This window comes from Hypoxylon fragiforme (genome assembly GCF_022984875.1).
Source record: "Hypoxylon fragiforme strain CBS 206.31 chromosome Unknown GGS25scaffold_4, whole genome shotgun sequence".
NCBI classification, from domain to species: Eukaryota; Fungi; Ascomycota; class Sordariomycetes; order Xylariales; family Hypoxylaceae; genus Hypoxylon; species Hypoxylon fragiforme.
In genome coordinates, this window is record NW_026054759.1 from 1,678,481 (window position 1) to 1,705,907 (window position 27,427).

General features: G+C 46.4%; 10 protein-coding genes across 10 annotated transcripts; 6 read left to right on the forward strand and 4 right to left on the reverse strand.

The window, feature by feature from the left end:
• Positions 1–312: 312 nt before the first annotated feature.
• GGS25DRAFT_231668 (3-deoxy-7-phosphoheptulonate synthase) lies at positions 313–2,339 on the forward strand. Its single transcript, XM_049257027.1, has 5 exons — positions 313–392; positions 566–696; positions 762–819; positions 906–1,808; positions 1,890–2,339. Exons 2-5 carry the CDS (start codon positions 691–693, stop codon positions 2,048–2,050), a joined length of 1,128 nt encoding a protein of 375 aa, XP_049117726.1. The 5' UTR covers positions 313–392; positions 566–690; the 3' UTR covers positions 2,051–2,339.
• A 124-nt stretch (positions 2,340–2,463) lies between these two features.
• On the forward strand, positions 2,464–3,995 carry GGS25DRAFT_486077 (cytochrome c1). Its single transcript, XM_049260595.1, has 4 exons — positions 2,464–2,745; positions 2,818–2,975; positions 3,034–3,096; positions 3,150–3,995. The coding sequence occupies exons 1-4, from the start codon at positions 2,671–2,673 to the stop codon at positions 3,823–3,825; spliced, it is 972 nt and encodes a 323-aa protein (XP_049117727.1). The 5' UTR covers positions 2,464–2,670; the 3' UTR covers positions 3,826–3,995.
• Positions 3,996–4,571: 576 nt separating this feature from the next.
• On the forward strand, positions 4,572–6,340 carry GGS25DRAFT_520562 (DNA glycosylase; the record flags this gene model as incomplete). The annotated part of the gene is made up of 2 exons (XM_049263898.1): positions 4,572–5,115; positions 5,277–6,340. 2 exons carry the CDS (start codon positions 4,572–4,574, stop codon positions 6,338–6,340), a joined length of 1,608 nt encoding a protein of 535 aa, XP_049117728.1.
• Positions 6,341–6,525: 185 nt separating this feature from the next.
• GGS25DRAFT_231761 (uncharacterized protein) lies at positions 6,526–7,633 on the reverse strand. The gene is made up of 4 exons (XM_049257028.1): positions 7,501–7,633; positions 7,357–7,433; positions 7,228–7,279; positions 6,526–7,116 (listed from the first exon to the last, which is right to left on the reverse strand). Exons 1-4 carry the CDS (start codon positions 7,603–7,605, stop codon positions 6,712–6,714), a joined length of 639 nt encoding a protein of 212 aa, XP_049117729.1. The 5' UTR covers positions 7,606–7,633; the 3' UTR covers positions 6,526–6,711.
• A 312-nt stretch (positions 7,634–7,945) lies between these two features.
• On the forward strand, positions 7,946–9,367 carry GGS25DRAFT_486095 (peptidase). Its single transcript, XM_049260596.1, has 5 exons — positions 7,946–8,137; positions 8,210–8,342; positions 8,436–8,803; positions 8,865–8,937; positions 9,004–9,367. Exons 2-5 carry the CDS (start codon positions 8,283–8,285, stop codon positions 9,226–9,228), a joined length of 726 nt encoding a protein of 241 aa, XP_049117730.1. The 5' UTR covers positions 7,946–8,137; positions 8,210–8,282; the 3' UTR covers positions 9,229–9,367.
• Positions 9,368–11,172, reverse strand: GGS25DRAFT_486097 (FMN-linked oxidoreductase). The gene is made up of 2 exons (XM_049260597.1): positions 10,973–11,172; positions 9,368–10,910 (listed from the first exon to the last, which is right to left on the reverse strand). Exon 2 carries the CDS (start codon positions 10,879–10,881, stop codon positions 9,649–9,651), a length of 1,233 nt encoding a protein of 410 aa, XP_049117731.1. The 5' UTR covers positions 10,882–10,910; positions 10,973–11,172; the 3' UTR covers positions 9,368–9,648.
• Positions 11,173–12,193: 1,021 nt separating this feature from the next.
• On the forward strand, positions 12,194–14,078 carry GGS25DRAFT_231960 (uncharacterized protein). The gene is made up of 2 exons (XM_049257029.1): positions 12,194–12,610; positions 12,683–14,078. Exons 1-2 carry the CDS (start codon positions 12,567–12,569, stop codon positions 13,563–13,565), a joined length of 927 nt encoding a protein of 308 aa, XP_049117732.1. The 5' UTR covers positions 12,194–12,566; the 3' UTR covers positions 13,566–14,078.
• Positions 14,079–14,893: 815 nt separating this feature from the next.
• On the reverse strand, positions 14,894–16,660 carry GGS25DRAFT_520567 (uncharacterized protein; the record flags this gene model as incomplete). Its single annotated transcript, XM_049263899.1, has 1 exon — positions 14,894–16,660. One exon carries the CDS (start codon positions 16,658–16,660, stop codon positions 14,894–14,896), a length of 1,767 nt encoding a protein of 588 aa, XP_049117733.1.
• Positions 16,661–21,463: 4,803 nt separating this feature from the next.
• On the forward strand, positions 21,464–23,421 carry GGS25DRAFT_513927 (Ppx/GppA phosphatase; the record flags this gene model as incomplete). Its single annotated transcript, XM_049262935.1, has 3 exons — positions 21,464–21,579; positions 21,721–23,178; positions 23,226–23,421. 3 exons carry the CDS (start codon positions 21,464–21,466, stop codon positions 23,419–23,421), a joined length of 1,770 nt encoding a protein of 589 aa, XP_049117734.1.
• A 104-nt stretch (positions 23,422–23,525) lies between these two features.
• Positions 23,526–26,191, reverse strand: GGS25DRAFT_232305 (uncharacterized protein). Its single transcript, XM_049257031.1, has 6 exons — positions 25,284–26,191; positions 25,095–25,233; positions 24,671–25,014; positions 24,318–24,615; positions 24,067–24,261; positions 23,526–24,006 (listed from the first exon to the last, which is right to left on the reverse strand). Exons 1-6 carry the CDS (start codon positions 25,899–25,901, stop codon positions 23,870–23,872), a joined length of 1,731 nt encoding a protein of 576 aa, XP_049117735.1. The 5' UTR covers positions 25,902–26,191; the 3' UTR covers positions 23,526–23,869.
• Positions 26,192–27,427: the final 1,236 nt, after the last annotated feature.

A 27,427-nucleotide genomic window follows, 5' to 3' on the forward strand; every position in this document is an offset into this window, starting at 1 on the left:
TAACAAAAGCTTCTTTGAGTTCATGTTGCATTTATAACTAAGAAGAGATCCTCTTAGACACGTGCAATGTTTCTTGCCTTTCTAACTTGATCTTGACCTTGATCCCGACCTTGATCCCGACCTTGATCTCGCGATATATTCACTTGTCAGCCTCCCTGCTACATACTTTAAGCATACATGTATTAGTACACATATGTAGGTATTCTGTTACTTTCAATGTATGTACACTCAACATTGAATATTTGAAGTGCTAATCTTAGGTAGGTTTAGTACTACATAACCACGCTATATAACTTAATAATTAAGTACCCTACATACCTGACCTAGGGTAGTAGACTAGTAGTTACTAGTAGTACTACTGTAGTAGTACATAGTAGAGTAGGACTCAGTAGGTATGTACAGAACTATGACCCCGCCATCGGACTTGGTGTTTCCTTATGCTTAGGATCCATGCATCTCACTAAAAATACATAAAATTTCATTCGACACAACATTGAATCGCTTACATACGACGGATGACTCTTTTACATGGGCTAATACTTTGACCTTCTTCTTCTTCTCTTAGATACATACCTACACAAGGCCTACACAAGGCAACACAAGACAAAAGAATCGCATTGCATACCAATTAGCCAATTTGTACACAAATCTTGTACACAAATCGACTAAGATCGCCCATATTGGCCCATCATGTCTGTAAGTGCGCCTAGTTCAAGGCCTCTAACTGGCCGGCTTGGGTAGCTGACTCACGACTTGGCAAGAGCTTCTACATCGAGAACAAGAACGTGGGTAATAAAGCCGACAGTGAAGACTGGAGAAGTATGTGTCAACCCTTGAGTGAAAAAAATAAAAAAATAAAAAAATTTTTACGAATAACATTGAGACTGATTGATCGTCGGAAGCAGTTCGCGGTTACAATCCTTTGACACCCCCGGATCTCCTACAGCATGAGATCCCCCAAACAACTAGTTCAAAGAAAACGGTGCTCGAGAGTCGCGACGAGGTTGTCGCTGTAGTCAATGATAGGGACGAGAGGCAGAGACTTCTGGTCATCATCGGACCATGCTCCATCCACGACCCCAAGTCAGCCCTCGAATACTGCGACATGCTGTTAAAGGAGAAAGAGAAGCACAAGGATGAACTGCTTATTGTTATGCGCGCTTATCTTGAGAAGCCAAGAACAACAGTGGGCTGGAAAGGTCTGATCAACGATCCGGACATTGACAACAGCTTTAAGATTAACAAGGGCTTGCGCATGTCAAGACAGTTATTTGTTGACTTGACTGACAAGGGGATGCCGATTGCTAGCGAAATGCTAGATACCATCTCACCACAGTTCTTAGCTGATGTCCTCTCAGCTGGAGCAGTCGGCGCCAGAACAACTGAGAGTCAGTTGCATCGAGAGTTGGCCAGTGGTCTATCGTTCCCTGTGGGTTTCAAAAACGGGACTGACGGAACGTTGGGCGTTGCTATCGACGCAATCGGCGCCGTCAGACACCCTCATCACTTTTTATCTGTCACCAAGCCTGGTGTGGTGGCCATTGTTGGCACTGTTGGCAATGAGGACTGCTATGTAATCCTCCGAGGCGGAAAGCGCGGCACTAACTACGATGCAAAAAGCATTGGGGAAGCCAAAGCGGCCTTGGAAAAATCGGGGCTGCGGCAGCGGCTCATGGTGGATTGCAGCCACGGGAACTCGTTGAAGAACCACAAGAACCAACCCAAGGTAGCTGCGGATTTGGCAGAGCAGATCTCTAAGGGGGAGAAGGGCATCATGGGCGTCATGATTGAGAGTAACATCAATGAAGGTAAGTTTCTTTTCCCTTTCCCTTTTCCCTTTTCTAGGTTTCTTAGCTTGGCCGAAGATTGTTGACCATTTGCTCTCTCAGGAAGTCAGAAGGTGCCCAAAGAAGGGAAGGACGGATTGCAGCACGGTATCAGCATCACAGATGCGTGTATTGGATGGGAAGATACTGTCTCGGTTCTTGACAACCTTGCAAACGCTGTCAAGGAGCGGAGAAAAGTGATCAACACCAATGGCCTTCAGTAAACAAGGGGTAGCTGGAAAGAAGGCAGTTCTGTTAAAAGGAATAAGGGATCTTACAATTTGTAATGGAAGGGTAAAATGATATATATTTCAAAAGGAGTGAATAGGAAAAGCAAAAAATGGTGTGTATGAAAAAATGGTGGCAGTCATCATTGATATATTATATCGCATTGAGCAACACACTTAGGTACATAAGTAGGTAAATGCCTACTATGTATGTAGGTAGGTAGTAGGCAGTTGAGGTCTTTGAATGTTCAGATTCTTTTTAATGGCATGTAGTTAATGAAATATGTATGATAAGGCCGATAACGGTATCTTACCTATGTATGTATGTACCTAACCTAGTCTGATCACGTGAATGGTTTTTTTTTATTCCAATTTTTTTTTATTGGAAAAATATGTACATAGTAGGTACATAACAGCCCAGTAATGGTAACCTCGGGCCAATAAGAAGCAGGTATTTCCAATTGCTTCACGGCCTGAGCACTTTTTCCCTTCAACCTTGTCGTCTAATCTGGTTCGACCTCTTCCCACCCCCAACTACGAATCTCACCAAACCCCCCAATTGACAAGCCCCAACTACCCGTCCTAACCCATCACGAACGGGTAGAACTTCGCCCTACATGTTGGCAAGATCTTGCCTGCGCTCTTCGCGCATTCTCAACGGCGCCAGAAATGGCGCGACTGCTTTTACCAAGGTATGTATTTCATATTTAATACTCCATCAAATTATATAACTTAGATGCTTACGATCCTACTCTAATCTACAGCGATCTATCTCGACGTCTGGCTCGGGTGCCTCTATCGAATCCCCTACGAAACTAAATGTCGCCGCCGCCGCTTCTACAGCCGTCGCTATCGGATCTGTGGCCTGGTACTATCATCTCTATGGATCCACTGCGCATGCCATGACGCCTGCCGAAGAAGGGTAACCCACGCCCTCTTCTCGTATACCCCAAAATTATGATACTCATACATTCCTTTAGTCTACACCCAACAGCGTACCCTTGGGTTCACCAACAATGGTCCAAGACTTTCGACCATCAAGCGTAAGTACGAAGGCTCCTCTTTCCTCTGGCTGTCGTCTCTTACTAGTCTTTAGGCTTCGTCGAGGTTTCCAGGTCTACCGTGAAGTCTGCGCAGCATGCCATTCACTTAGTCGAGTTCCTTACCGAGCGCTCGTGGGAACTCTGATGACGGTGGATGAGGCCAAAGCCTTGGCAGAAGAGAATGAGTATGACACCGAGCCCAACGATGAGGGTGAAATAGAGAAGCGACCCGGCAAGCTTTCGGATTATATCCCCGCTCCTTACAAGAACGACGAAGCCGCTCGAGCCGCCAACAATGGTGCTCTGCCCCCCGATCTAAGCTTAATTATCAAGGGCCGACACGGCGGTTGCGATTACATCTTCAGCTTGTTAACCGGATATCCCGAGGAGCCTCCAGCGGGTGCTCAGGTCGGCGCTGGTCTAAACTTTAACCCTTACTTCCCAGGCACGGGGATTGCCATGGCCCGTGTTTTGTATGATGGTCTCGTCGAGTACGAGGATGAGACTCCGGCATCTACGTCACAGATGGCCAAGGACGTGACGGAATTCCTCAACTGGGCAGCAGAACCGGAGATGGACGATCGAAAGCGAATGGGTGTGAAGGTCTTGACGGTCACCGCAGTCTTACTCGCTCTCAGTGTTTGGGTCAAGCGATACAAGTGGGCAACAGTCAAGGCGAGGAAGATTGTTTACGACCCGCCAAACGCAACCGACAAGGTCCGCTTGTAAAGATGTTTGCCGCTGTATGTATTACTAAGTCATACCTACCGGTCCTTTTATCATGGCAAGGGGAAACAGAAAAAGACGTGAGGCAGCAAGGAGGATAAATTCATCCTGATTCGCGACTCTAGAGTGTATATCAAGTTCCTAAATCTTAGACGTTCTCCCATGTTCGCTCCAAGTAACAGGTCCGAGGACGCAACGGATCCTTGTGACGGACTCTTCTTCCTCTTCTCACCTTTTCACCTTTTCATCTTTCCATCTTTCCATCTTTCCATCTTTCCATCATACCTTACCATACCAGTGCCCTACATATAGGTATGTATTTTCACTAGTTGATACCTCCCTAGGAATATATCTACTAGGTAGGCATGCCAGATCTAAAGTATCTTAACGTGAAGTATAATCTACCTACCTCTCTACATTTGTACATATGTACATACCTGGATTAATAGGTACATGTAGGATGACGGCCCCTAACAAAAAAAAAAGTGGTCATAGCGATGAATACGATGTAGATACTTACTATGTAGTAGTTATGTCAGTACATAACATATGTACATGTGTACATGGATCTTCTTTTTTTTTTCCTCTTTTTTTTTTTTTTTTTTTTTTTTTTTTTTTTCTATTTTAATTTTAATTTATTTACGACTTTCAATGTTGACGTTCACTCACCACACCAATCTGTTAGCATTGTTGATCATTTCAATTTCATAACCATCTCATAGATACTTGGTCTGGATTCATATGCGACAATGGACTGGATGAAGATGGAATATCTGACTAGGGCAGAGGAGGACAAACGTCCTGACAACTTAGCCGATGACTACCTCTTTGGCTTCGACACGGGTGATCATTTTCAACACTGGTACCTAGGGACTATAGTTGTAAATGGGTGCGCACCCAGAGATGACATGAAGCATTTCACCTGCCTCAGCTTATTGCGTAGTGTCGAACAATGGGACCAGATGCTTTGCTGTGCAAATGCGATGAGAGAGAAGGCATCGTTTGATGACCCGCTTGACGGACAAGACCTCCTCACATTCCTTACCAAAATCCTCCAGCCACAGTCAACCTCCAGCTCATTGGACAATGACACAAAGAGTGAGATGCCAGATATTGGCCACAAGGGTAAAGGGGTTATTGAGGAATCGCAACTTTCTCAGCCTAGTAGGAGCCTGGGAGAGGCGAGCGAAAGGAAACGCAAGAGAAACGAAAGCCCCCAAACGCTGGACAAGGAAATCTCTTCTAAGAAGAGTGGTAAACACCTGGAATCTCCATTCTGGGCCACTATTCACAGTGAGCACACCAACAATCAAGCGGTTCAGTCGGTAGTTAACAAAAGGCGATTGAGGCGGGAGAAGAGAAAGGCGAAGAAAAGGGAGAGAAGAGCGAAAAGTGCCGAGAAAACTTGCAAGCAACAACACTCCGGTGATGATTTAAAAGAATGCCGCTCATAGATGGCCAGGAATCTATGGGTGGTATATGCATCTCACATGATGACCCATCATCTCGTGCGTACATACATGCTGAGGCAGGCGATTCACCACGGTTAGAAGACTCGCAATCGCCACCAGCAATCCCTGGCAGCCATACTAAAATATCACATGAAACGGAGACAGGCTTGGAGACATCGGTCAAAACAGACGAGCAGGAACGACACAAAGCAGTATCTCAGGAGCCAGGTAGCTCGTCTTTGGCGTCGCAGAAACCAACTCAGACACTAAAGCGTCAGTCTAAATCTCCCTACTTTGACAACCAGATTATGCCCAGCCCGCCCAAGACGAAGATTCCACGTCCTCCTCGGGGAACAGTCTCTTGTATCCCCTTTCCACGTCTGGATGCACCGGAATTCGGCTTGATCCAAGAAGAGCTCGCAACCGAGCCGTTTCGTCTACTTATAGCGGTAACTTTTCTAAGACGAGTAAAGGGGCAGCATGCAATCCCTGTGTTCCGTGCGCTCATGGATCGATACCCAACTCCCAAAGACCTGGCGGAGGCGGATATGAGCGACATAGTGGCGATGATCAAGCACCTGGGGCTCGCTGCCGTCCGAGCTACGGCCATTCAGAAGTACGCACGTTTGTGGATGGAGAAGCCACCACAAGCCGACATCCGGTATAACGTTAAAAACTATGATAATCAGGACAATGGTGCCGACATCCGTACGAGAGGGATCTTGGACCCCGACGATGTGAGATCGTCAGATTGGGAAATCGGGCATATGACACAGGGTCGGTATGCTATTGACAGCTGGCGGATCTTTTGCCGGGACGTCCTTCTCGAGCGTGCGGAGGACTGGCGAGGCAAGGGACGTGAAGGAGAGTTTCAGCCGGAGTGGATGCGTGTGTTGCCCGAGGACAAGGAGCTCCGGGCCTGCCTTAGATGGCTTTGGATGCAAGAAGGTTGGGCATGGAATCCTAGAACAGGTGAGAAGGAGATCTTGTCTGATGACTTGCGCAGAGCGGTTAACGAAGGGCGAGTTGGCTATGATGATGCTGGGGAACTAAAGATTAACGAATAATGAATAGGTATTTTGGGGAGGAGGATATGCCCTTCGAGTATTATGACTGTCACATGCTACAAATACCTGGCTGGGTGTTGTATTGGTAGAATTGCCCACCAAGTGTATAAGTAGGTACAGTATACTCGGATATGTATAAACTGTCTACATCTGAGCGCCGATTCACTTGTCTATAGTTTCAGCATGTTGCTCCTACCGACTAGGGGGCTATATCATTGACCTAGACTGCCGAATGAGTTGAATTCGCGCCAAGTCCAGCAGTCCAGGGTAAGCCTGACTATTGCCCCTATTTGTACCACTCGATGAAGTGAACAAGGTCAGCATTCGGTAGAATAGTAAAGCATATTTACACAATTATATCAACTCCGAGGTCACTCCTCCTTGTCGGCAGGTAGCCCCTTGACGGCCTCCTCTTTGACGATAATGTCAAGGATTAGGCTCGTCTTGCGATCGTGTATTTCGTCCAAGGCAGTCGACGCACTCTGCCAGGCGGCGATAAGGTTTCCTTGACGGGCGAAGGTGCTCGTGATCCAATGCTCGGGGCGTAGCTGATATCCCCGTAGGTGCTGGTAACCCAGCCAGGGGAAATTATAGGCCAGATGCAATCGCATGAGGCGAGGGTGCTCATCCAGCGAAGCTAGCGCCTGCGCCAGACACATACGATAGTAATGCACGGAACCACCCACGAAGCCCAGGCACGACCCCAAGAGGAATCCCAGGCTCCCGCTGCCAGTGACTATACCGGAGGCGGCGGCGGCGGCTAAGCCTACGAGTGCCTATGTTGGGTAGATAGGGGTTAGGGGCTGAGCATCTAATGTCTGGAAACCAACTCGGCATATTTGAAAAGGGAATGGCAAGAAGAGGGGTTGGCCTGAGTTGAAACATACTGCAGTTGAAGAAGCTACAAAGATAGAACGAACCATGTAGAGACCCTGGCCACTGTTGTATGTGTGTGTGTTTGCTTAGCGAGGCCCAGTGCTTCGGATGTCAGATCACTGTAGTGTAGCATAACTTACCTGGGTCTACTCCAGTTTCCCATAGTCCTTAGCAGTTGGCCAACATGGCTTCCGACACTACTCACTTCGTATTCAGCCTGGCCAATCGAGTTAGTGTTCCCTGGAGGATGTATGAGATAACTTTCAGGTATTGATCCCCTTTACCATGTTGAGCGAGTCATCACTTTCAGATATTCGGTTTTCCTTCCGGTGATATGTACGGTATATGAGATGTTTGTGTATTGGGAAGGTTAGGTAACACCGTAACATCCATAGCAATGAATTGAATAGCCTAAGGTTAGGTACTTACATAGTATGTATGTATGTATGTATGTATGTACTAAGTTGCATAGCACTTGCTCCAACACTTTAAATGTACAGAACCCAAACACTACCTAGTACCTATATGCAGTACCTAGGGCATGTATTGTATTGTATATATTACTAATTGTAGGTACTACATACATAGTAAAAGCCAAAAAAATAACCGGGCACCTTAAAAATCTCATTGAAGTTCATCATCATCCAACCTTATTCGATACCATATATATTATACATAGTATGTACATAAGAAAATATAGCCCCGCGTATCACGGCACCACAACATCACAGCACCACAGCACCCAAGCACCACAGCACCCAAGCACCACAGCACCCAAGCACCACAGCATCCAAGCACCACGGTATCATTACCTAGTATCAATAGATCGGGATGACTTGCAATATCAAAATCTCAACGTAGCATTCACAAGGGGCACGATGCAGCACTAGGTAGCGTTTAAGCTGACAGTTTGAGCATAACGTCAGATTATTTATCCACTCAGGTATATGTAAATCATGAGATAGCTAACTTAGACTGTTACCCCTCCTGTAGTATATAGTCAGGCACTTTGTCAACCCCGTTCTCAAACTAGCCCGCCAAAAGGTCTTGGTCAGCAATAGTCTCGATGGGTTCACTTGACCCGTCCAAGGACCGCGAGCTGACCGTCTTGGTCACCGGCTTTGCCGTGAGTCTTTCTCTCTCTTCTATTATTCTCTCCAGCTTTTTCTCCCTTTCATCTATCGCTGCTGTCCCGGATCTACGGACTAATACCTTGTAGCCATTCAAAGCCGAATATCCCGTGAACCCGGCTTGGGCGATCACGGAATCCTTACCGGATTACCTGCCATCTGAGAGGACCAAGGATCCCGACCGTGGAAGGGCATCAACCTTACCCGCAGTCCGTATATTAAAGCATGGCCCCGTCCGTGTAAATTACGAGGTTGTGCGGGATCTGGTGCCCAAGCTGTGGGATAGTGCCGAACAGAAGGTCGACTGCGTCATTCACATAGGCATGGTTGGGCCGCAACAGGTCTATTCCATCGAAAGGCGTGGTCATCGTGACGGATATGACAAAAAGGATGTTGACGGCCAGCTTCTTGGGGACGAACAGAGGCGGGAGCAGGAAGGGGATCAGTGGATATGGCAGTAAATACCGCATGCACCAAGGCCTGTAATGTGTATCGATCGCTGACTTGATGCTCTGTAGCGATGTCCCGGAGGAACTCCTAACAGATCTAGATATTGAAAACATTTACAAGCGATGGGTTGAGCGCACGCCGGTAAGAGTCACAGCTGATGATAACTTCTTCAAGAACATGTTTGCTAACGAACACACTGATGTGAAGGATACCCTCAGATTGCGGTTATCTGAGGATGCTGGACATTACCTGTGCGACTTCATGTACTTCTCTAGCCTGGCGCATTTATATAAGCAGCAGAGAGCCAAGAGAGTGCTATTCTTCCATGTTCCCTTGCATGCAGACGAAGAATCTGTGAGTCGGGGAAAAGAGTTGGTGTTGGAATTAATAAGGTCGATATGCGAGGCTGGGCTTAGAAAGGGGGTTATGTGAATGATGGGAAGCAACTTGAACTGCTTCGAGAGAAGATTGAAATTGCCATGTGGTGATGATTTTAAGAGTATGTAGATAATAATCATTATGTACATATATGGTATAATCACTTGAAAGATATGACTTGATGTAACTACTAGTTAGGTAGGTAACATTTATAAACATTTGTACCGTTGATCCTATCATTAGATTCATTACTATTCTTTCTGTTCAGACCATCCCATCCAAGTCACCCCAAATATTGAACATCTCAAAATGTGCATGAAAGTAATGTGCTACCTATGTAGTTAACAATATATAGGCAACCCTTCTCTCTCTTATTTTGTGCTCTATCTATTTAGTCTACCTCTACACTAGGAATAGTGTTTGTCGTTCATTCATCATTTTTCGTATCTCTTCATATATGTGATCCCTATCTACCTAAATCTTCTGACCCTTCTGCCATTCCGCCCGGCTATACTGAACTGGCCACTTCACTTCGACGCCTAGCTGCTGGGCCACTCGCAGAGGAAATTCAGGCTCGCGCATTAGCTGTCGCGCCACTAGCACTAGGTCGGCCTTGTCTTCTTGCACGATCGACCGGGCCATCTCGGCGTTGGTGATCATTCCCACGGCGCCGATAAGCAAACTCAGGCCCTCCTTCTTGAGCTCGTCCCGGATCTTGCTCGCGAGGTCGATCTGGTAGTAGGGGTGCACGTCGATCTTCTGCGTCTGGCTGTTGCCGCCCGAGCTGACGTCTAAGAGATCAACCCCGGCGGCAGGCAGTAGTTTGGCGAAGCGGATGGACTGCTCGAGATCCCAGCTGGGCTCGCCAGCCCACTCCATCCATTCCGTGGCCGAGATACGCACAAGCAGGGGCATGGTCTCGGGGATGACGCTCCTGATGGCTGCGATGACTTCGAAGAGCACACGCGTGCGGTTCTCGAAGCTGCCGCCGTACTGGTCTGTACGCTGATTGGTGCGCGGCGACAGGAACTCGGAGATCAGATACCCGTGAGCGCCATGTATCTCGATGCAGTCAATGCCGGCAGCGACAGATCTTCTTGCAGCATCCTTGAACGCCTGTACGAGCGTTTGGATGTCCTCGATTGTCATGGCTTTGGGCTCTGCGAAACCATGGTCATATTTGAGGGCGCTGGGGGCCCAAACGTTGTTGGGCCAGCCGTTGTTTTCGAGAGTGGCAACGGCATTGGCGACACCGGCGGGTTTGAACCAGGGGGCGAGACTGCTAGCCTTACGGCCGGCGTGGGCGAGCTGGATACCAACCTTCTGGCCCTGTGAATGGGCGAAGTCAACTATGCGCTTCAGGCCGGCGATCTGGCTATCTTTCCAGAGACCAACGTCGTCAGGGCTAATGCGGCCATTGGGGGTCACTGCGGAAGCCTCGACGATGGTTAGGGCATTGCCGCGGATGATGAACTGGGCCAGATGAGCGAAGTGCCAATCGGTTAGATGTCCATCATCGGCGCTATACTGACACATTGGCGAGACGGCGAACCGGTTCTGGAGTTCCATACCCCGGATCTTTAGCGGCTGGAATAGTGTCGGAGCTGCTGCGGGGTTGAGAGCGGTGCCGACAGGAGGGTCCTGCTTCGGGGTGTAGGGGGGGTTGGAGTTATTGGGAGCACCATTGTTCACGATGAAGGATGTCATTGTTTTAATTTTGATCTAATATTTTTGATCTAATAATGATTTTATAAGATTGAACATTGAAGCTAAGCGTTGTCTACCACAGTCTACCTACCATAGCCTAGGTCTCGGTCCCTATGTAGGTAGTCAAGGTATTTATAACTAGTTAAGTCTTCCTAATTAGTAATTATGGTTGGTGAATGAAGATGGCATCATGCCTTCCTGAAAAAACCCTCAAGAGAAAAAAGAAGAAAAAAAAAAGAAAAAGAAAAAAGAAAAAAGAGTTCGTCCAAACAGGCTTAGAAATCAAAAAGCATCTGATATTAGTTAGTGATAATTGCTGAATAATTTAAAATAGTTAGCACCAATCATGTTCCTTTACCGCATAATCTATTCCCCTCGACTTACTACTATGCCGTACTATGCAGTACCTTCAACTTTATCTCTTCTAACCCATTCCCCATTCCCTTCTTTTGGCATACACTACATAGCAAAAGCAGATCCCAACCTCGCACGGAGCTTCAAGGTTACAGTAATGTAGCTCATTCCAGAACGCCTTAGGGATCTTAAGAAGGATGACCGTGCAGCTGCCGTGACCCGTGACCCGTTGACCCTTGACCGGCGGGTAAACAAGTGCCCATTATTGTTTCTCATAATGAATCCCATTTATCCCATCTAATATTATCCTAGTTCTCGGCAGTGCAGCCGAAACAAGTATAGGGTAACATGGTCAAAGCTGTGTATACTTACTATACTACGGTATTACTACCTATGGTCCTATGGTCCTATGTAGCACCATTGCACACCAGACCACCCTAGGGCCTACATACTAAGTATTACTAACAGTAGTTAACTACCTAGGTCCTAGCCTACTATCCTAGCCTCCTAGGTAGGTACTGTACACTAACGCAACTTATCACAACATCTATCTTCCTGGTTCACACAACCCGCGACAAGGGGGTTGAATCTGAAGCAGTCACTTAGACCCCATCCACTCCGATCCACTGACGATCCGTCGCAAATCTCTTTTACCCTTCCTCCCCCCCCCCCCCCCCATCCTACCCCCATCAGCCCCAGTATACCCCATCGTAAGGGCACATACCATACTAACCATAGTATTATAGTACTATCATAGTACATGGGATGAAAAACAAACCTCCATGTTTCGTATCTTTCCCCCCTGGTGATAGCTGATACCTTACGATGCAGCTACATAGCACTACTATGTACGGCTACTACAGCTACTACAATAGTATGTAAAAGTCTCTGTAAGATGCCATGATGTAACCGGCTCAGACACCGCCAGTGTGGTACAATATTAAGCTTGAAACTCCGCTGATAATCACACCCTACAAGCTAACCTACCCAGTAGGGACATACGATACCATGTATTATAGCCTCGAGCATCCATCTGGCCCAGCTTCTCGGGTGTCTTGGGTCAAGAGGGGCCTACTCTAGTAACTCTATTATGTAGGTAGGTCCATGCACTTCAAATCCGAGCATCATTAATTCACATGTTTACTGTTGTTATTTATCCTCCTTCACCTTCAATCATCCTTCTTAGGTGCTGCGTGCTGTAAGAATTGCTGGTCTCTCTTTTTCTTTTTCTTCTTCTTCTTCTTCTGCGCCGTTCGTTCGCTTCATAAATATACCCCCTTTTTATTTTCAATTATATATATATATAGAAGTGTCTTGTTCGTCTTGCCAAGATGCTGAGAGGAAGATTCGCTGATAAGAGAGCTTCGGGAAGCTCGTAAGTCGCACACTACCTGCTTATCTTGTAACCCTTCTCTTGCGAATATGATGAAGCTAACTTACCGCAAAGTTCCCCAAGACTGGCCGGTCCAGCCACCGTCAAAATAATAGTCGGGCCAGACAGCCAAGAATATTTCATAGCCAGAAAGTCCCTCATCGGATCTCCGTACTTCCGTCATTGCTTCGAGAATGCGCGCGTGGAGTTCGAAAAGGGCGAGGCGTACCTCGTCGTAATCATGGAAGAGCAATGCCCCGAGATGTTTGAACTATTCGCGTACTGGATGAATGAAAGGAGGAATTTCGACAAATTCATCGACGTGGCCGAGCTCGATAACACCTGCACCGAGCTCCACTGGGATCTGGTGAGCCTGCACATATTTGCCGCCCAGGTCGAACTGCCCGCCCTGCAGGATGCCGCCATGGACGCTATACAAGATGTATACCTGCGCTGTAACTGGGACATCAACCCCAAGCTCACCAGCTACATCTACGAATCCTGCGACCCGCAGGATAGCTGTCGGCTTCGAAAGTGGATTGTCGCCATGACGGCCTGGACGCTGGGCGGCGTCGTAGGAACCGAGATGTCCAGCAACATCCAGCGCCTCTTCGACCTGTACCCCGACTTCTTGGCCGAGTATCACATCCACACCCGTAAAATGGCCCAGTCCAGGCTCGAGTGCCACTTCAAGAACCCCCAGCTCCGATTACCCTCCAACAATCTTCGCAACGAGGAGCGCCAGTTCGGCTTTCGCCAGTGCTCGTTCCACACCCATCGGTCTATCATCGGCCAAGGGAGTTGCCCCCACAACGGCTTCCTCTCGCCTTACTCCTTTGCCCTACACACGGACCTTTACGCCGAATCGGACTCGGAACACACCGAATCGAGGTTTGGCTCACGCATGGTTTCTCCGAGCAGCGATACGATTCCCGAGTCCGATTTCGAGACCTCATGAGAAGCCTCCTAGTGTCGGGAGGTTTTTTTTTTTTGCTCTGACTCTAGGCAAGAGCGTATGAGGACGGACCTCTTAATACTATCTATTATTCTTCCTTCCCTTTTTGGACGGAGGGAGGAGTCTGGATGCCGATCGGGACGATGGTATGCAATCAACGTACTACCTTTATGTATCCTCGCGGCCTTCCGCTCATTGGACAAGACCTGTCACGATCGAGTAACGTAGGCTTATCGATCGTCGCACTTTGCTAGCTTAGTGTGTGACGGGAATCTTTAGAAAGTCCCCCCTCCCTTTCCAGAAGATGGACATTCCACGAAGAGGACCATCTGAGGTATAATTCCTGACCTACCTACCTACTGGGTACTCCTCCACGCACCCATGGCTGGGGTTAAGCAGTCCTTTACCTAAATTAATATATCAATGTACTTAAGAGCATGAGCCCATGTAAGCCGTTGACGGCTTATGTCTATAATTATAATGAACACATATCAAAATAATCTGTTACCTATCGAATAATACGTGCGCACAGCCGTGACCAAACATTACACAACAACTACATGTATTCCTCAGTCTGTAGGTCCCTTTTTCCTATTCGGTAAGGTATCTAGTTATGCATATATACGTGCCTCATTGGACTTCAGTCCGACGGGACGCATTGAGGCTCAATTCGATAGAAGACCAATTTTGAAATGGATCATGTCGATTTGCTATCAACATTATCTGTGAAGGAGCTTGTCCTCATCTAAGCTTTAAAATTGCAACATATAGCTGTTACACATCGCCTGCACTTTTCAGTCCGAGCCAGGACGCCGAGTTCTAACCCTAGCCATTGCATATTCGTATTGCACTGGCAGGCCAAGAGATATTTCAAGTCGTAACCGTAATCCGAACAAGAAAACACTCTTGTTATCTCATATCTGCTCATATCTGTCGTGATACTCATAAGAAAAAGGAAAAAAAAAAGATGGTGTGTCGAGTATTTCTCTCGTAGTAGGGTGAACCCCTTTTGATAAATTGGTCTCCAAACCGCTTATCTCCAACCAGTATGCCAAGAGAAAGCTGTGTGCTGCGCATTTCGCTCATCTTCTACCGGAGAGATTGGAAAGACTTTAGTTTCGGGAAGGAAAAAAAAAACAAGCAATGGTTATCATGTGCTCTCATGATGCATAATATCGGCGGCATAGAGATGTCGTTCAAATCATAAAGGAAATCATAAGGTCTGGTATAGTCGTATACAAAAGAGACGTATCGTGATGGTATCAAAGTAGATCGAGAAAAATGAGATCGAGAAAAATGTGATCGTGAAAAAACGGGATCGTTAAATTTCATCATAGTGGTGACTGGGACCGTCGGCGTTCATTTCCACGATTTCGTAACTCCCTAAGCCTTTGGTCTAGGTAGGCTAGGCGAGACGCCAAAGTGGACCGAGGAGACTGTGTCTGCTGACGCTCTTGCGTCGACTGCTGAACAGTTGCAAAGGGGCGGCGAAAAGCCGTGAGATTAAAGTTGATTGGTGCGGACAATCGGTTGGGGAAACTATGACTCGAACCGGCACTTGAGAAGGGAGACCCCAAGCGACGCGGTGGTATCACCGGAGGCGATTCGATATCATGATTTAGAGAGGTGGATGGATACGTTGGATTGCTGTCAGGAGTTTTGGGAGTGAACATATCGATGCTCTGGTCACGCAATTCAGAGGGCATTCCGTGTAAGAGACCCAAGTGTGTGTCTCGTGATAGCTGCTCCAGAATCTCGGGCGAATCTTTCCAAAAATCCGCTGATAGACTTGGTCGCTTTCGTGGTAGATCTTCGTTCTTGACAGACCTACGTTTTTGTGTTCCTGAGCGCGATCTAGTAAGACGAACAGGTGACTTGAGAAGTTTTCGAGAGCCTAGAGTGTGTGACTGTCGTGGTAAAGTAATATCGGCAGCAAGTGAAGATGATGAACTAGGCCCATAGCTCTTGGCCAAGACAGGGGATGGAAGATAAGAGAGGTCGGTGGCCAACGGTACATCCTGGTTTAGACTTATGCCCAACTCTGTATCGACCTTAAGTTCCGGAAAGGGTTCGGTTTCTGAACTGGCGAGCTGAGCTAAAGGCCCTTCAGGGTTCATAGCCTCGGAAGTGCTCATTGCTAAAGACAGAGCCATATCATGGGCAGAAAATATTGAAGGTGATCTAAATGGTGCCGATCTTCGGTTCCAACGACGATGAGCTGCCTTATGGAAGGGGGCAGGGCTTGGAGACTTGTAATGTCCTGGACTAGTTGCCGTGTTGAGTCTGCAAAGCTCGCGCAGATGAGCACGGGTAGCAGCGCAAGTATGAGGCCATTGAATATAGGGTTTAGAAGATTCGGCGGTGGGGGTGGTGCTCCCACTATTCACATCAGCTGTTAGATGTGTCTTGGAGCCTTTCCAACTTCTTTTCGCCTCTCGTGCTACGCGCAAGCAAACTCCGTTGGGTGGAATATGACTTCTACCCAGGCGTATCGGAGTCACTCGCGGATCTTGCAAATATAGCATATAGGTTGACCATAAATGTGAGTCCATAGCTTTGGTCCACGGTGCCTTTCGTGACCTCTCCTTATGTGACACATGTGCGTTACCAAGTGAGCTTAGCTGGTGTAATTCCATAGGCTTGCGCTCTGGGCTGCCGCAATCGCCATCATCAGAAGCCTGGGAGAATTGGCTGAATAGTGAAGCACTCGTCTGCGTAGAGAATGCCGTTGAAGGTCTGCTAGATTCATATTCCGGACTTGATTCAAGATCCGAACAGCTCCAATCAGAGCCAACAGACCAGTCTGGATACTTAATATTATCGCAGGACGACACAGTTTCGAGTGCAGGGGTTTTTGGTGGCGAGAATCTTTGCGCATGCAAGTGCTCATAAACTTCCACGGTACCCGAGTTATCCACTTCAATACTGGGAACTGGTACATCTGCCGCGGCGACTGATGCTAGGAAATGTTGAGTGGGCGCATTGAGCTGGTGCGATGCTTGTCGCCTCTTCAACTTCAATCGAGGTCGTGGAGGTGACGGGAGTTGTGATTTGTCGCTAGGAAAGGATGGCTCGGGTGTCTTGGGACCTTGCCCCATGGCACGGCTGCTAGCATTGCACGGGAGCATTGTTATGAATTATGGACGACGCATTAACAATTCCGAAGCGACCTGAAATTTCGCATTCTCTCTTAACCCGGCCACAGTAATCCAAAATTTATCGGGCAGGCGCATTCATAATCAAAGAGGGATATCCACCTGCAAAGTGATATAGACAGGCGACCAAGATGTATCAAGTATTAGTACATTGGCGTGGATCTCGACATTTGATGTTGCGGAGCTATATTGTTAAGGCGTAATTCGAGATCGTCGCACGGTTCAACAGTCTCCTTTTAAAACTTGCGGCTAACTTTCTCTGCTTGGTTGATTGCGATACAGCTCATAATTAGATTTTGATAGGAATAAACTAAGGGATATCGTAAAAGGCAATCGTGGATTTTGCAATCAGCAAATAGGTCTAATTCTTCGAGTGGTGTATGGTGTATGGTATATGGTATATGGTGTATGGTTCGAGTATGTGGTATACCACAAGAATAGGTACAGTACCAGTAGTTTCCCTCCACTGTCGATGGTTATTAGAGAAGGGGGCAAGGGGCAAGGGGGGAGGGCGAGGGGAGAAGGAAAATGAAAGGACGTGTTGAATCTTGAAAAGAAAATAGGAGGTTTAGAGATTGTAATCAGGGAGGATGCGAAAGAATAAGAGTAGTTAAGGCAAGGGTACTGAAGCGCAAGAGAGAAAGGAAGAAAGAGACCTGGATGGATCAGTCAGTGGGCGAGTGGGCAAGTGGGCAAGTGGGTGAGTGGGTGAGTGGAATCACGTCGTGCTGCAGGTGCAAGTGCAACAAGCAGGGGGACGAGAGTTGGTGGGTATTTCTAACTCGATCGCACACAGATAGGGAATTGCAGAAGGTGCAAATCGAATCGGCGAGCGGGTGTGGCACTGGCGTGAACCCTGCATGCTGCTTATGGCAATCCTAGCAGCACGAAATACCACACTAATACTACCTAGGTACACTAAACTTTTAAAGAATTCAAGGTTTAGCTAAGCCCCACTGAGGGAGGTGGAAACATTCAGGCGGTCAGTTTGGGTTCCTTGCTATATATATGTACTTTACACAAGTTTACAGTACCTAAGTCTGTATTAATACATGTATGTAGGCGCTAGGGGGATTTTGATGTGATCTTGCGATTTTGGTCAAAGCTTTAAAGTTTAGTACATCGATGTTGATGTGCCTGAGGCCCTGAGCATCTGAGGTACTTACATCTAGGTAGTTACCAGGTAGTTAAAAAGAGATTAAGAGAGGGAAATGGGAAAATTTCGAGCAGGGATATCCAAGATCAACCACAAAAACTACGTCGCGTACCTTTTCACAGAAGGGAGAAAACTTAGAAAAGTGGTTCCCTGGCTATTTAAATTTTAGGCATGTAACTAGGTTAGGTATGTATGTACCTACATATAGTTAAGTGGTTAAGTTATGTAGTTGAAATTTGAAAGTTTGGCTGTTCAACAACTTTGAACGTTGTGAAATCTACATAGTACATGTATATAGTTCAATTGATGTTGATTGAACGATTTAACAGTTGAACAACATTGAACGGTTGAACCTACTATAATTGAAGCACTTGTACCTACTAACCTTAAATGTCAAGCTTGGTGCGCTAATGTTCTGCTTGCAACTGGACTGCGAGACTTGCTCCTGCACTCCGGATGCAGCTGTGGCCAGCAAAGGGACACGACAAGAGTGCATATGCAGTGATCGCCAAGCAAGAAGGATACCTAGTACTGATAGGTAGTGGGTTTATAGTGGATTTATAGGCTGGGGGAAGGTCTTCTAGGCGCGAATGTAGAGTGATCTAGTTGGATAGAAGAGAGTCTTTGAAAGGGCGTATGAATTCGTAGTATATTTACTGTACGCGTTTGAACAAGAGCGCGAAATCGAGTGGACGAGAATGCTTAATGCAAAGCGCGAGTTCACTCGCCTGATTTAGCTGTTTTATTCGTTGGATTCTGCTGCTTTCTACGTATGCGAACAACACACGAACAACACACATAGACACATATGGACATATTCACATAATACGAACCTGATCATAGCAAGGAGGAAGGGGAAGGGGAAAGTGGAAAATGAGGAATGAATGAATGGATGGGATGTTCAATGTTATTGTTCGGGTACCTAGACTAACGAATGACACTTGGCTAAGGTTGGTAGACTACATGGACTAGGCTGCTCACATCGCCTATAGACCCTGGATGTGATTCTTTTAGATGGAATGCAAAACATGTACTTCTATGTAGTTAGTTATGTAGTCGAGAACCGTTGAGAGCGTGTCAGTTTAGGTGGAGTCTCATTAAGACTGTACCAGTACCTAAGCATAACATACCCCCCTACAATGGACAATTAATGACTTACTTTCAATGTTGCTCAACATTTGGTAGCTTATCCTAAAGAACTTGTAAAGAGAGTAAGTACTATATAGAGGATCTGTGGTACGGGTGAGCCCAAGTAAGCCTTTAACGTGAGACAACATGGATTGCGACGTGATGCGATGCGATGCGATGCGATGCCACTTACATAAACGTTTGACCATCCTATAAAAGTCAAGGCTACTTAACAGGTAACCTAGGTATATTGGGTACTATTCATACCTATTATGATATATATATTTACATATATATGTATATCTAGGATACCATGTATAGGTTAATATTGGAGAATGAAGTACATAACTTCGAAGGCTGTATATAAGTGGTACATATTCAAACATGCCATTAAGCCAGCCCATTGATTGTCACAGGGAACTCGATACATCATTTAAGCACGGGTGTACATATGTAATTCTCTATTGCATCAATATGTACTTCAAGTTCCTACTCTGGTACATGCGTAGGTACATATGTATATAAGTCCACTTATATCGTATGTACCTGTAAGTATCATAAAACATTCCAATGTTAGAATTAGTTAGATAATATCATAACTAGTATGTGAAGAAAGAACATTGAAGACGCGAAAATAACGCGACTTGACGCGTGAGCTCATTTGTGGAAGCGCTACATAATCTCCGCCTTATACTACCCCACGTACCGGATGGACTCTTAATTTGGTTCCCTCCAATACATACCTAGGTACTTGGTACATAATAGTACTAGCACTATAGTACTATACATATAGTTACATAACAGTGATAACACAGATATCAAGTCAGTCAAATCAGTCACATGAAGCGATAGGAAGATTCGTTTTATTGCGTAATAAAGTCTCATGTTAGTTCTTACATACCAAATTATATCAATAATATTAATAGTATTTATGGTACATGTGGTTAAGCAAGTGTTAGGAAGTACAAATCATCACTGTCTAGATAGTAGATCCATTATACGAAGTACCACGTCACACATAGCAGCACCAATTACATGTATGCACATATGTAGCGCTTAACTGGCTGGGCTGTGCTCTCAAATCGGCAAAAGCTTCCATGTAGTATTGGAGTGATACTTAACGGATCTCGGGTTGGTAAATGAAGGATAGGTAAGCCACATAACATGAAGATCATGCGCCATTGAGCTGGGTTTGATGCCTTCAACGTTGACGCAGGTTATGTAGGTACAGATGGGTTTAAACTTGTCCGCCTTGCATCTTACCATGCCAAAGCGATTATACTGCTATGTGCCTGTCTTACAGACTCTTACTAGCACCCAAACCCGATTTAGCTGCAGGGACTCTTCACGAACTCTTACATAGAACATTACATAGAAAATCCACGACGGGTTAGTGTTACACAACATGCATACATACCTACATATATCATATATATTATACTCAGCCTCAAGAGTCACTAATACTATGTGCTCGTTTAAATCGAAGTGTTAGATGAAACCCCAGCCTAGATTCCCGAATTTGTATGCCACAGTGTGCTACCTATAGCCCGATCCTCACAAGATTCAAAGTTCTCTCTACTTGATTTGTAAATACATACCTAGGTGAAACAATCTTTTTCGGAATCGACCCGATAGTGACGGTTTCACCGGTAAGACGAGTACATACCAAAAGTTAGGGTAGAATGATGGATATTAACATTGATGATGATATGGCAGTAATAAGTATGAGTATGCACCTTACTAGTATGTACTGTCCCGCTTTTCAATTGGACAAATTTAGCTTCAACAAATCTCTATAAACTTTAGACTATCCATGGATGCCATTATTAAAGTTTAGATGCTATTCACAACCCCTAACTAGGTATGTATGTACAGACTCCAGAGAGGCACCATCATGCCTAGGGTACATAGTTCCAATTGAAGATACCCAGGTAGTTTCTATACATATGTAATATGAAAGCTTACATAGATCAGAGGCTACGTACATAGTATGTACTATAGGTCAAGAGATATCACTAGTAGGTATGTATTTGCGTCTGTAATAAGTGAAGAGATATTGAGGCCCGTGCTTACATAATCGACATGTACTGTACTGTAGATAATAATTGCCTGGTTTATCGATTAGCCGATGGGGGAATTCCGTGTCATACAATCATGGTACATTCAATACATAGCCGGGCATATGTTTGACTTTTCAAATGTTGAATTATATATGTTTTGTACATAGGTAGTAGCAGGTGCGCCGTAGTGGAAAGTGCGCCGCACTGTAACATGTACTATGTATTGTTACAATAGGTACCTAGTACAATACTAAACTAGCCTAAGGTATGTCAGCGTTTTTGCGGGGGTCTTCTTTTAGATCTCGAACCCTCCCTTCATGTTGATTCCACTCCTACATACATCGACCTACATACATATCATGCTGGGTACATAGTCTACATTCTACATTCTACATAGCTTCTATGGCTTCTACGACTTCTGCAACTGGTATTGTTACCCTTGATAATTTCGCGTCAAGGCTACCACAATGGGATCCCAGCCTCCCCAGCCACCTCTATGCCCTCGTTGATATGGGAAGGTTTGTTACATTGCCATTTTCTTCATTTCAAGGTTGAAGAGCACGGCAGAGTTCCAACACTGAAACCTCTCATCTTCATCATCCTCCTCGCTTTCCTTTCCTTATTCCCCTATGTACCCTTTCTTTAATAACCTCGATTAGCAATGGTATACGCTTCTCCATCTCGGACTTATCACCTCCACGAGCGCGTCTCCTAAAATGTTTGTACCACGAACGTGCCGCCGTCTCCTTGTTCGATGCACTGAACAAATCGGCCTCAAGTGGGCCCCTTACATTTCCATCAGATGTAATTGCCCAGGTATCCAGAACCTTAGCTCGGTTCAGATCAACTGCCAATGATTATGGTGTGCCATATGAGCATATATCTGTCTTTGCTACAGAAGCTATGCGGAAAGCTGAAAATGCTGCGTCCATGCTTGATGCTATCCTGGCAAGCTCCGGACTCGACGTCCATGTGCTGGCTCCAGAAGTCGAGACTTTATTTGGCGCCATGGGCGCTAGAAGTCAGTTTACTTCTGTGAATGGACTGTTCCTAGATTTAGGAGGCGGCTCCGTTCAGATGACCTACCTCGATTCTTCTGTGAATGGCCATGAATTGGCAGCTGCCCAAACCGGGAAGAGCTTGCCTTTTGGTGCGGCTAGGTTGACTGATGTTCTAGAGAACGGCAACGTAGAGGCTCAGGCTACTTCTGCGAGCACTTTGCAAGAAGGCATGCGAGATGCTTTTGCTAAGCTTCAACAGCAATTCCCATCGTTAAGAGATGCCCAGAACTCCCCAGAGAATACCGGCATTGATATCTACCTTTGTGGGGGTGGGTTTAGAGGTTACGGCAGCATACTGATGCATGCTGATCCTATTCAACCCTACCCAATACCAACCGTCGGGGGCTATACTGTTCAGGGCGCTTTTTTCAATCGAACCAAAGATATGCGCAAGATCAATGCCGAATATGAGGACAAGATTTTCGGTATGTCAAAACGTCGGCGGCGGCAATTCCCAGCTATCGTTACAGTCGTGGAGGCACTAGTCGCTGCTATACCTCGAATTCGCACAGCAACTTTTTGCAGTGGCGGCAACCGGGAGGGAGCTCTTTCCATGATACTTCCAAAACATATGAGAGAAGAAGATCCTCTACCGCTTCTTTCACAGGTTATCGACAATGGAGAGGCAGGCATCCTGCGATCGGTAATACATCTCGTGCAATCATCTTTGCCAAGCAACTTTGACATCTCCAGTATTCCAACAGTCTTCTCTTTGGGACTCGGTACCTGCTTTATTGGTAATATGTGGGCGCGCATAGGGGAGTCAAATGATGTCAACGCCTCACTCGAATTGAATCAAGCCGTCACACGAGACTCAAGCACACCGGGGTTGACTCACTTGGCACGAGCGGTTTTAGGGTTAACCCAATGCTATAGGTGGGGAGCTAACTTGAGTCCTGCTGATCGAGTTCGTTTTGTAAATCTACAGAAACTTGTTGGCCAGTCGAATCCTGAGGCTAATTTCTGGGCTGAATACATCGGCACAGTCGCAAGCTTACTTACCATTGTCTATCCAGCAAAACCCAGTGCCTCGGATAGCCTGAGGACGAGCGTCAAGTAAGTGAATCGTTGTGCACTTGATTCCCTTCCTAACTGGGCTGCAGATTCCGCTCAACTTTGAAAAGGGGTAGCAAGAAAGAGCAAGTACAACTTGACATCTCATTGTCTCCCGCGATTTACGAGTCTCTAAACGTTGCAGACCTCCTAGCAAGTCATTTCAAACACGTTGGGAAGCAAAGAGACGTTGCAGACAAGACCAAAAGAAAGGTCGAAGTTGTTGTGCATAAATTGGTTTATTAACGCCAGCTGCATCACCTGAGCCAGACTCCAGCCCTCGATGCCTCGGGTACAGCACGTATGCTTGCTGTGACTACAAGACGTTACTATACCCAGCTATCCAATAGAGGTGCATACAGATCCTTAGACATACAGAGTACGAAACTTCATACATATCATAACCAAAACAATATCCCTCGCAATGCTAGCTAGGGAATGCAATGACCACGCGACGCTGATCCCGGCAGCGAGTGTCCTTGAACAAGCAATGTGCCTCCTGAAGCATTGCTCCTATCATTACGAGGCATGATGCAAGCTCAAATGCGGTGTATGGGTATCAGCCTGTCGCTAAACTCCTTCGCTAAATCATCGATCTCGTATCGCCTCTCTTACAAACCTAGAACCCAACCTTGAACAAAATGACAAAGCAAGAAATGAAAGCATTTATGGTCTTCCGATTCCGATAAGATTCCTATCGTTTGACCCGCTTAGATGCTCGAGCTCCTCCCCGTGCAGTGCCTCTTTGTGTCCCAACTAACAAGACACGCAAGAAGCGGTCGAGCATGGACGAAGGCGGATAAGCGATATCATCAGGGGCGATGCTCTTGTCTAAGATTAACAATTAGCTTATCAAGATCTTCTCATTTCAACAAGTTTTGGTGCACATACAGAAACTATCTCTGTAGATTTCCACCCTCTTAAACTCGGCATTCAACTCCCTTTTAACTGGGACAGTGGCCGGATTTCCATCTTCGGGCATTGCCTCTGGCTTCTTTTTACCAAAGCAAATCTCGCACATCACAACCAAGTTTCTAAAGAGGCTTGTCGATACGCTTTCCGTTTGCTGCGGATCCCCACAAAGGCCTAGGAGGAAAGTTAGCCAGGTATCGCCTTGGTTCAGAATCCCAGTTTGTTATTACCTTCTGATCGGCTGAGCTCGAATATATCACGGTACATGAGAATGAATTGCATCATGCAGGCCCAAAGTGGCAAGCGATCCTGTGGTTTTAACCCCATTTCCAGCTTCTTCCAGATGTCCCCCAGAATGTTAGACTCGAGTGTCCTCATCCTATATATGATAATACTCTTCAACTCCTGGCAAATCTGACTCGGGAGTTCTTCCAAGCCGGAACCTGGAAATCTCTGGCAGAAGAATCTTTCGTGTCGCCAAATTCTATACATACACCTCATGCCATGGACCTGGCGAACAAGTGAATGCTAACAAGGTGTTAGTATATATATAAGTTTCAGAAGAAGTCGGCATGAAGCCTACACATGGTAGGAAGGAATGTTCTTCCTGAGCGTATGTTCCAATCAGAACATCCAAGGCCGATTGGAAAGGAAGGCTTTCGTCTTGATACGTTTGCCATGATGCCCACCTGATGAACTCGATGTCTTCAGGAAGGTTATGCCGGTCCAGGACATAATGTTCATAAGGTTGGGTTGCTTGCCCGGGGTTGTTTTGGCCCCTTTGCCATGTCTGCCATTGGTTGTTGCTCTCGTCGCGCCCGACGGTAATGGCCAAGGGAAGCTCGCTAGTGGGACACGCTTTGAAATATACGTTCCACCTTAGTGGATTGCCCCTCTGCGACGGCATGGAGGGGTTTACCCTCGTTCCTATGAAAGTCAGTTATCCAAAACCGGGCCATAATGCATACATAATAAAGTGAATGCGGCTACGAGATCAATTGACATACTCCAGATTGTCTGAAATGCGAAGTCACTGCTAGCAGTAAAAGGTTTGCGGAAACACATGTGCTTAGCTAGTTCGCTATCATCGTTGCAATACTTTGCCGCATCCTCTTTGCAGCGCGAGCATGGCATCTGCTGGTCACACTTCTAGTGGGTTAGGGAAGGGGATCAACAAATCGGCCGAGGTTACTTACTGTAACTTTGCGCATCTTGCACCTGAAGCAGGCACCGATCTTGCGCATTTGGGCAACCTTCTCTGGATTGTCTAGGGGACGATGTCGCTTCCCGCGACTGAGTGGAGAGTCAGCCGAGGGCGAACTGTGGCATGCGGGCGACGACGATGGCGACGACGAGGTCCCGTTGGAGGAGGAGGCCGGGGAGAGCGGGCCAGAACCAAGGAGACCCGTAATATCGGATCCATTGGCAGGTGAGGTGTTGTCTATTTCCATATGCCATGGGTAAGACTCAATGCCATTAGGCCTAATCTCGCGGGCGGGAACAGTAAAGCGATCATCGTGCTGTTTGATCTGCTCGACGGCTTCTTTGAAGTGGAAAGCATCCTCGGTGGACCGGGGGGATGGTGCGCCATCCTCTTCGGACGGACCAGAAGTTAAGCCCGGGATGGAAGAGGCGTCAGACCGGCTCCGCGAGTCGGCATCAGCGGCTGGGGATCCCTCGTAGAAACGTTTATAATCAAAGTACTGGTCGAATTCATCCGGTGGGGCAGGAACCTTGGGTTGTTTCCTCTTGGGTAGCCCTCCAATAAAGTCAGGGATCTCGGAGGTGATCTGGGATAGGTCACTGTTGCTCATGTTGGCGGTTGCGTGGCTCGTGTAAGTCGCTTGTATATGTAGGTACGTCCCTTTGTCAGACCGTGCACGAGACAAATCAGCAGTCGCCAGCGGGTCGCCTCGGTACCTGAAGTGGGGGAAAACGACGATAAGTGTTGTTGAGGACCAAGGGGCACGAGCGATGAACTGTCATGAATTCATGCTAAGACATCGTCTCATGTCGAGGTCTCGATGGCCCAAGTCCGCATCTGCGAGTACCTCTTGAGGGTGCGCATTGTAGCCCTCGACTCTTATTGGCTATGCCCCGGAGCCAAGCCACTCGATTGACCTATAGATACCCCGGTTCATACCGAACTGGTAGTCTGACGGCTTGCGAACCATTATGTCGCACCCAAGGCACTGGGTCCTTGGATCATGTGATAGATAGGTAGCCTTGAACGAAGTTCTGTTTACTTTACCCACCAATTTCGACCGTTTTTTTTTTTGTTTTGTTTCTTAATTGGAGGCTGACAAAATGCATGTCTCCAAACTATTATGTTTGGAGTTTTGGATAATCGCAAAGCTTTTTAGTAGAGTATTTTGGAGCTGGTCATATCAACTATCAACTACATATCATTGATGTATTTCCAATTCTATACATAGTACATAGACATGTACCATAGACATGTACATGCTGGTAACAATATGTATGTAACAATTGACAAGTGACGGAATTTACCAGGGCTCAAGTCCAGGGACCGTGCATACCTAGTAATTTACTGGGGTAGGTTTGTATGTTTATACATACACTATTTCTATCATTGATCCATACCTAATACATATACCTATGAAGTAGTACCTACATAGTAGTTATTACCTACATGCCTACATATGTAATGTAATGTCTACATGTAAGTACCTAGGTTACATACATAATACCGTCACACATACAACTTGAAGCTTTTACAAGCCTACATACATATAGTGTATACATATGATACAAGGTCTTTATGTAAGGTATAGATGTATTGGATCCCAGGTAGGGTACCTAATGCACCAACGGGTATTAGCTGCTGGTAGTCTCCTCCCTCCTTGTCCATCCAAAAGCATCACTTGTTCCCTGATCCATGATCCTCCTCAAATCATATGTCCAGACTCCAGACTCTCACCGAATTTGTAAACATGGTTGCATAATCGTGTCGTCTCCCTCGAGAAAGCCCCCACGCAACCATTTGATCGAGCAAGGTTAGGTTTCTATTTATGTATACATATGGAGGAGGTACTATGTCCCCGGCCCAGCTATTTATTGCTCCCTGTTCCCTCCTCCGGGCTTTCGAACTTGTTCTTCCTTTTCTCTCTCCACTAGAGCTAGGCGAAGAACCTATTCCAAGTGGAATACTGGTCCTCGCTCGCGCTCTTCCCTCTCCGTTGAGCTCGAGGGGTAGACATATTCAGCGCACTCGGGAACGAGGCTTACATATTTCTACAAGCTACTGTGTTCGCTGTAAGTATCAAATGTTCTCCTAGCGCAGTTTGCGATCTAGCAATGGAGAACGACTAGGTATGTG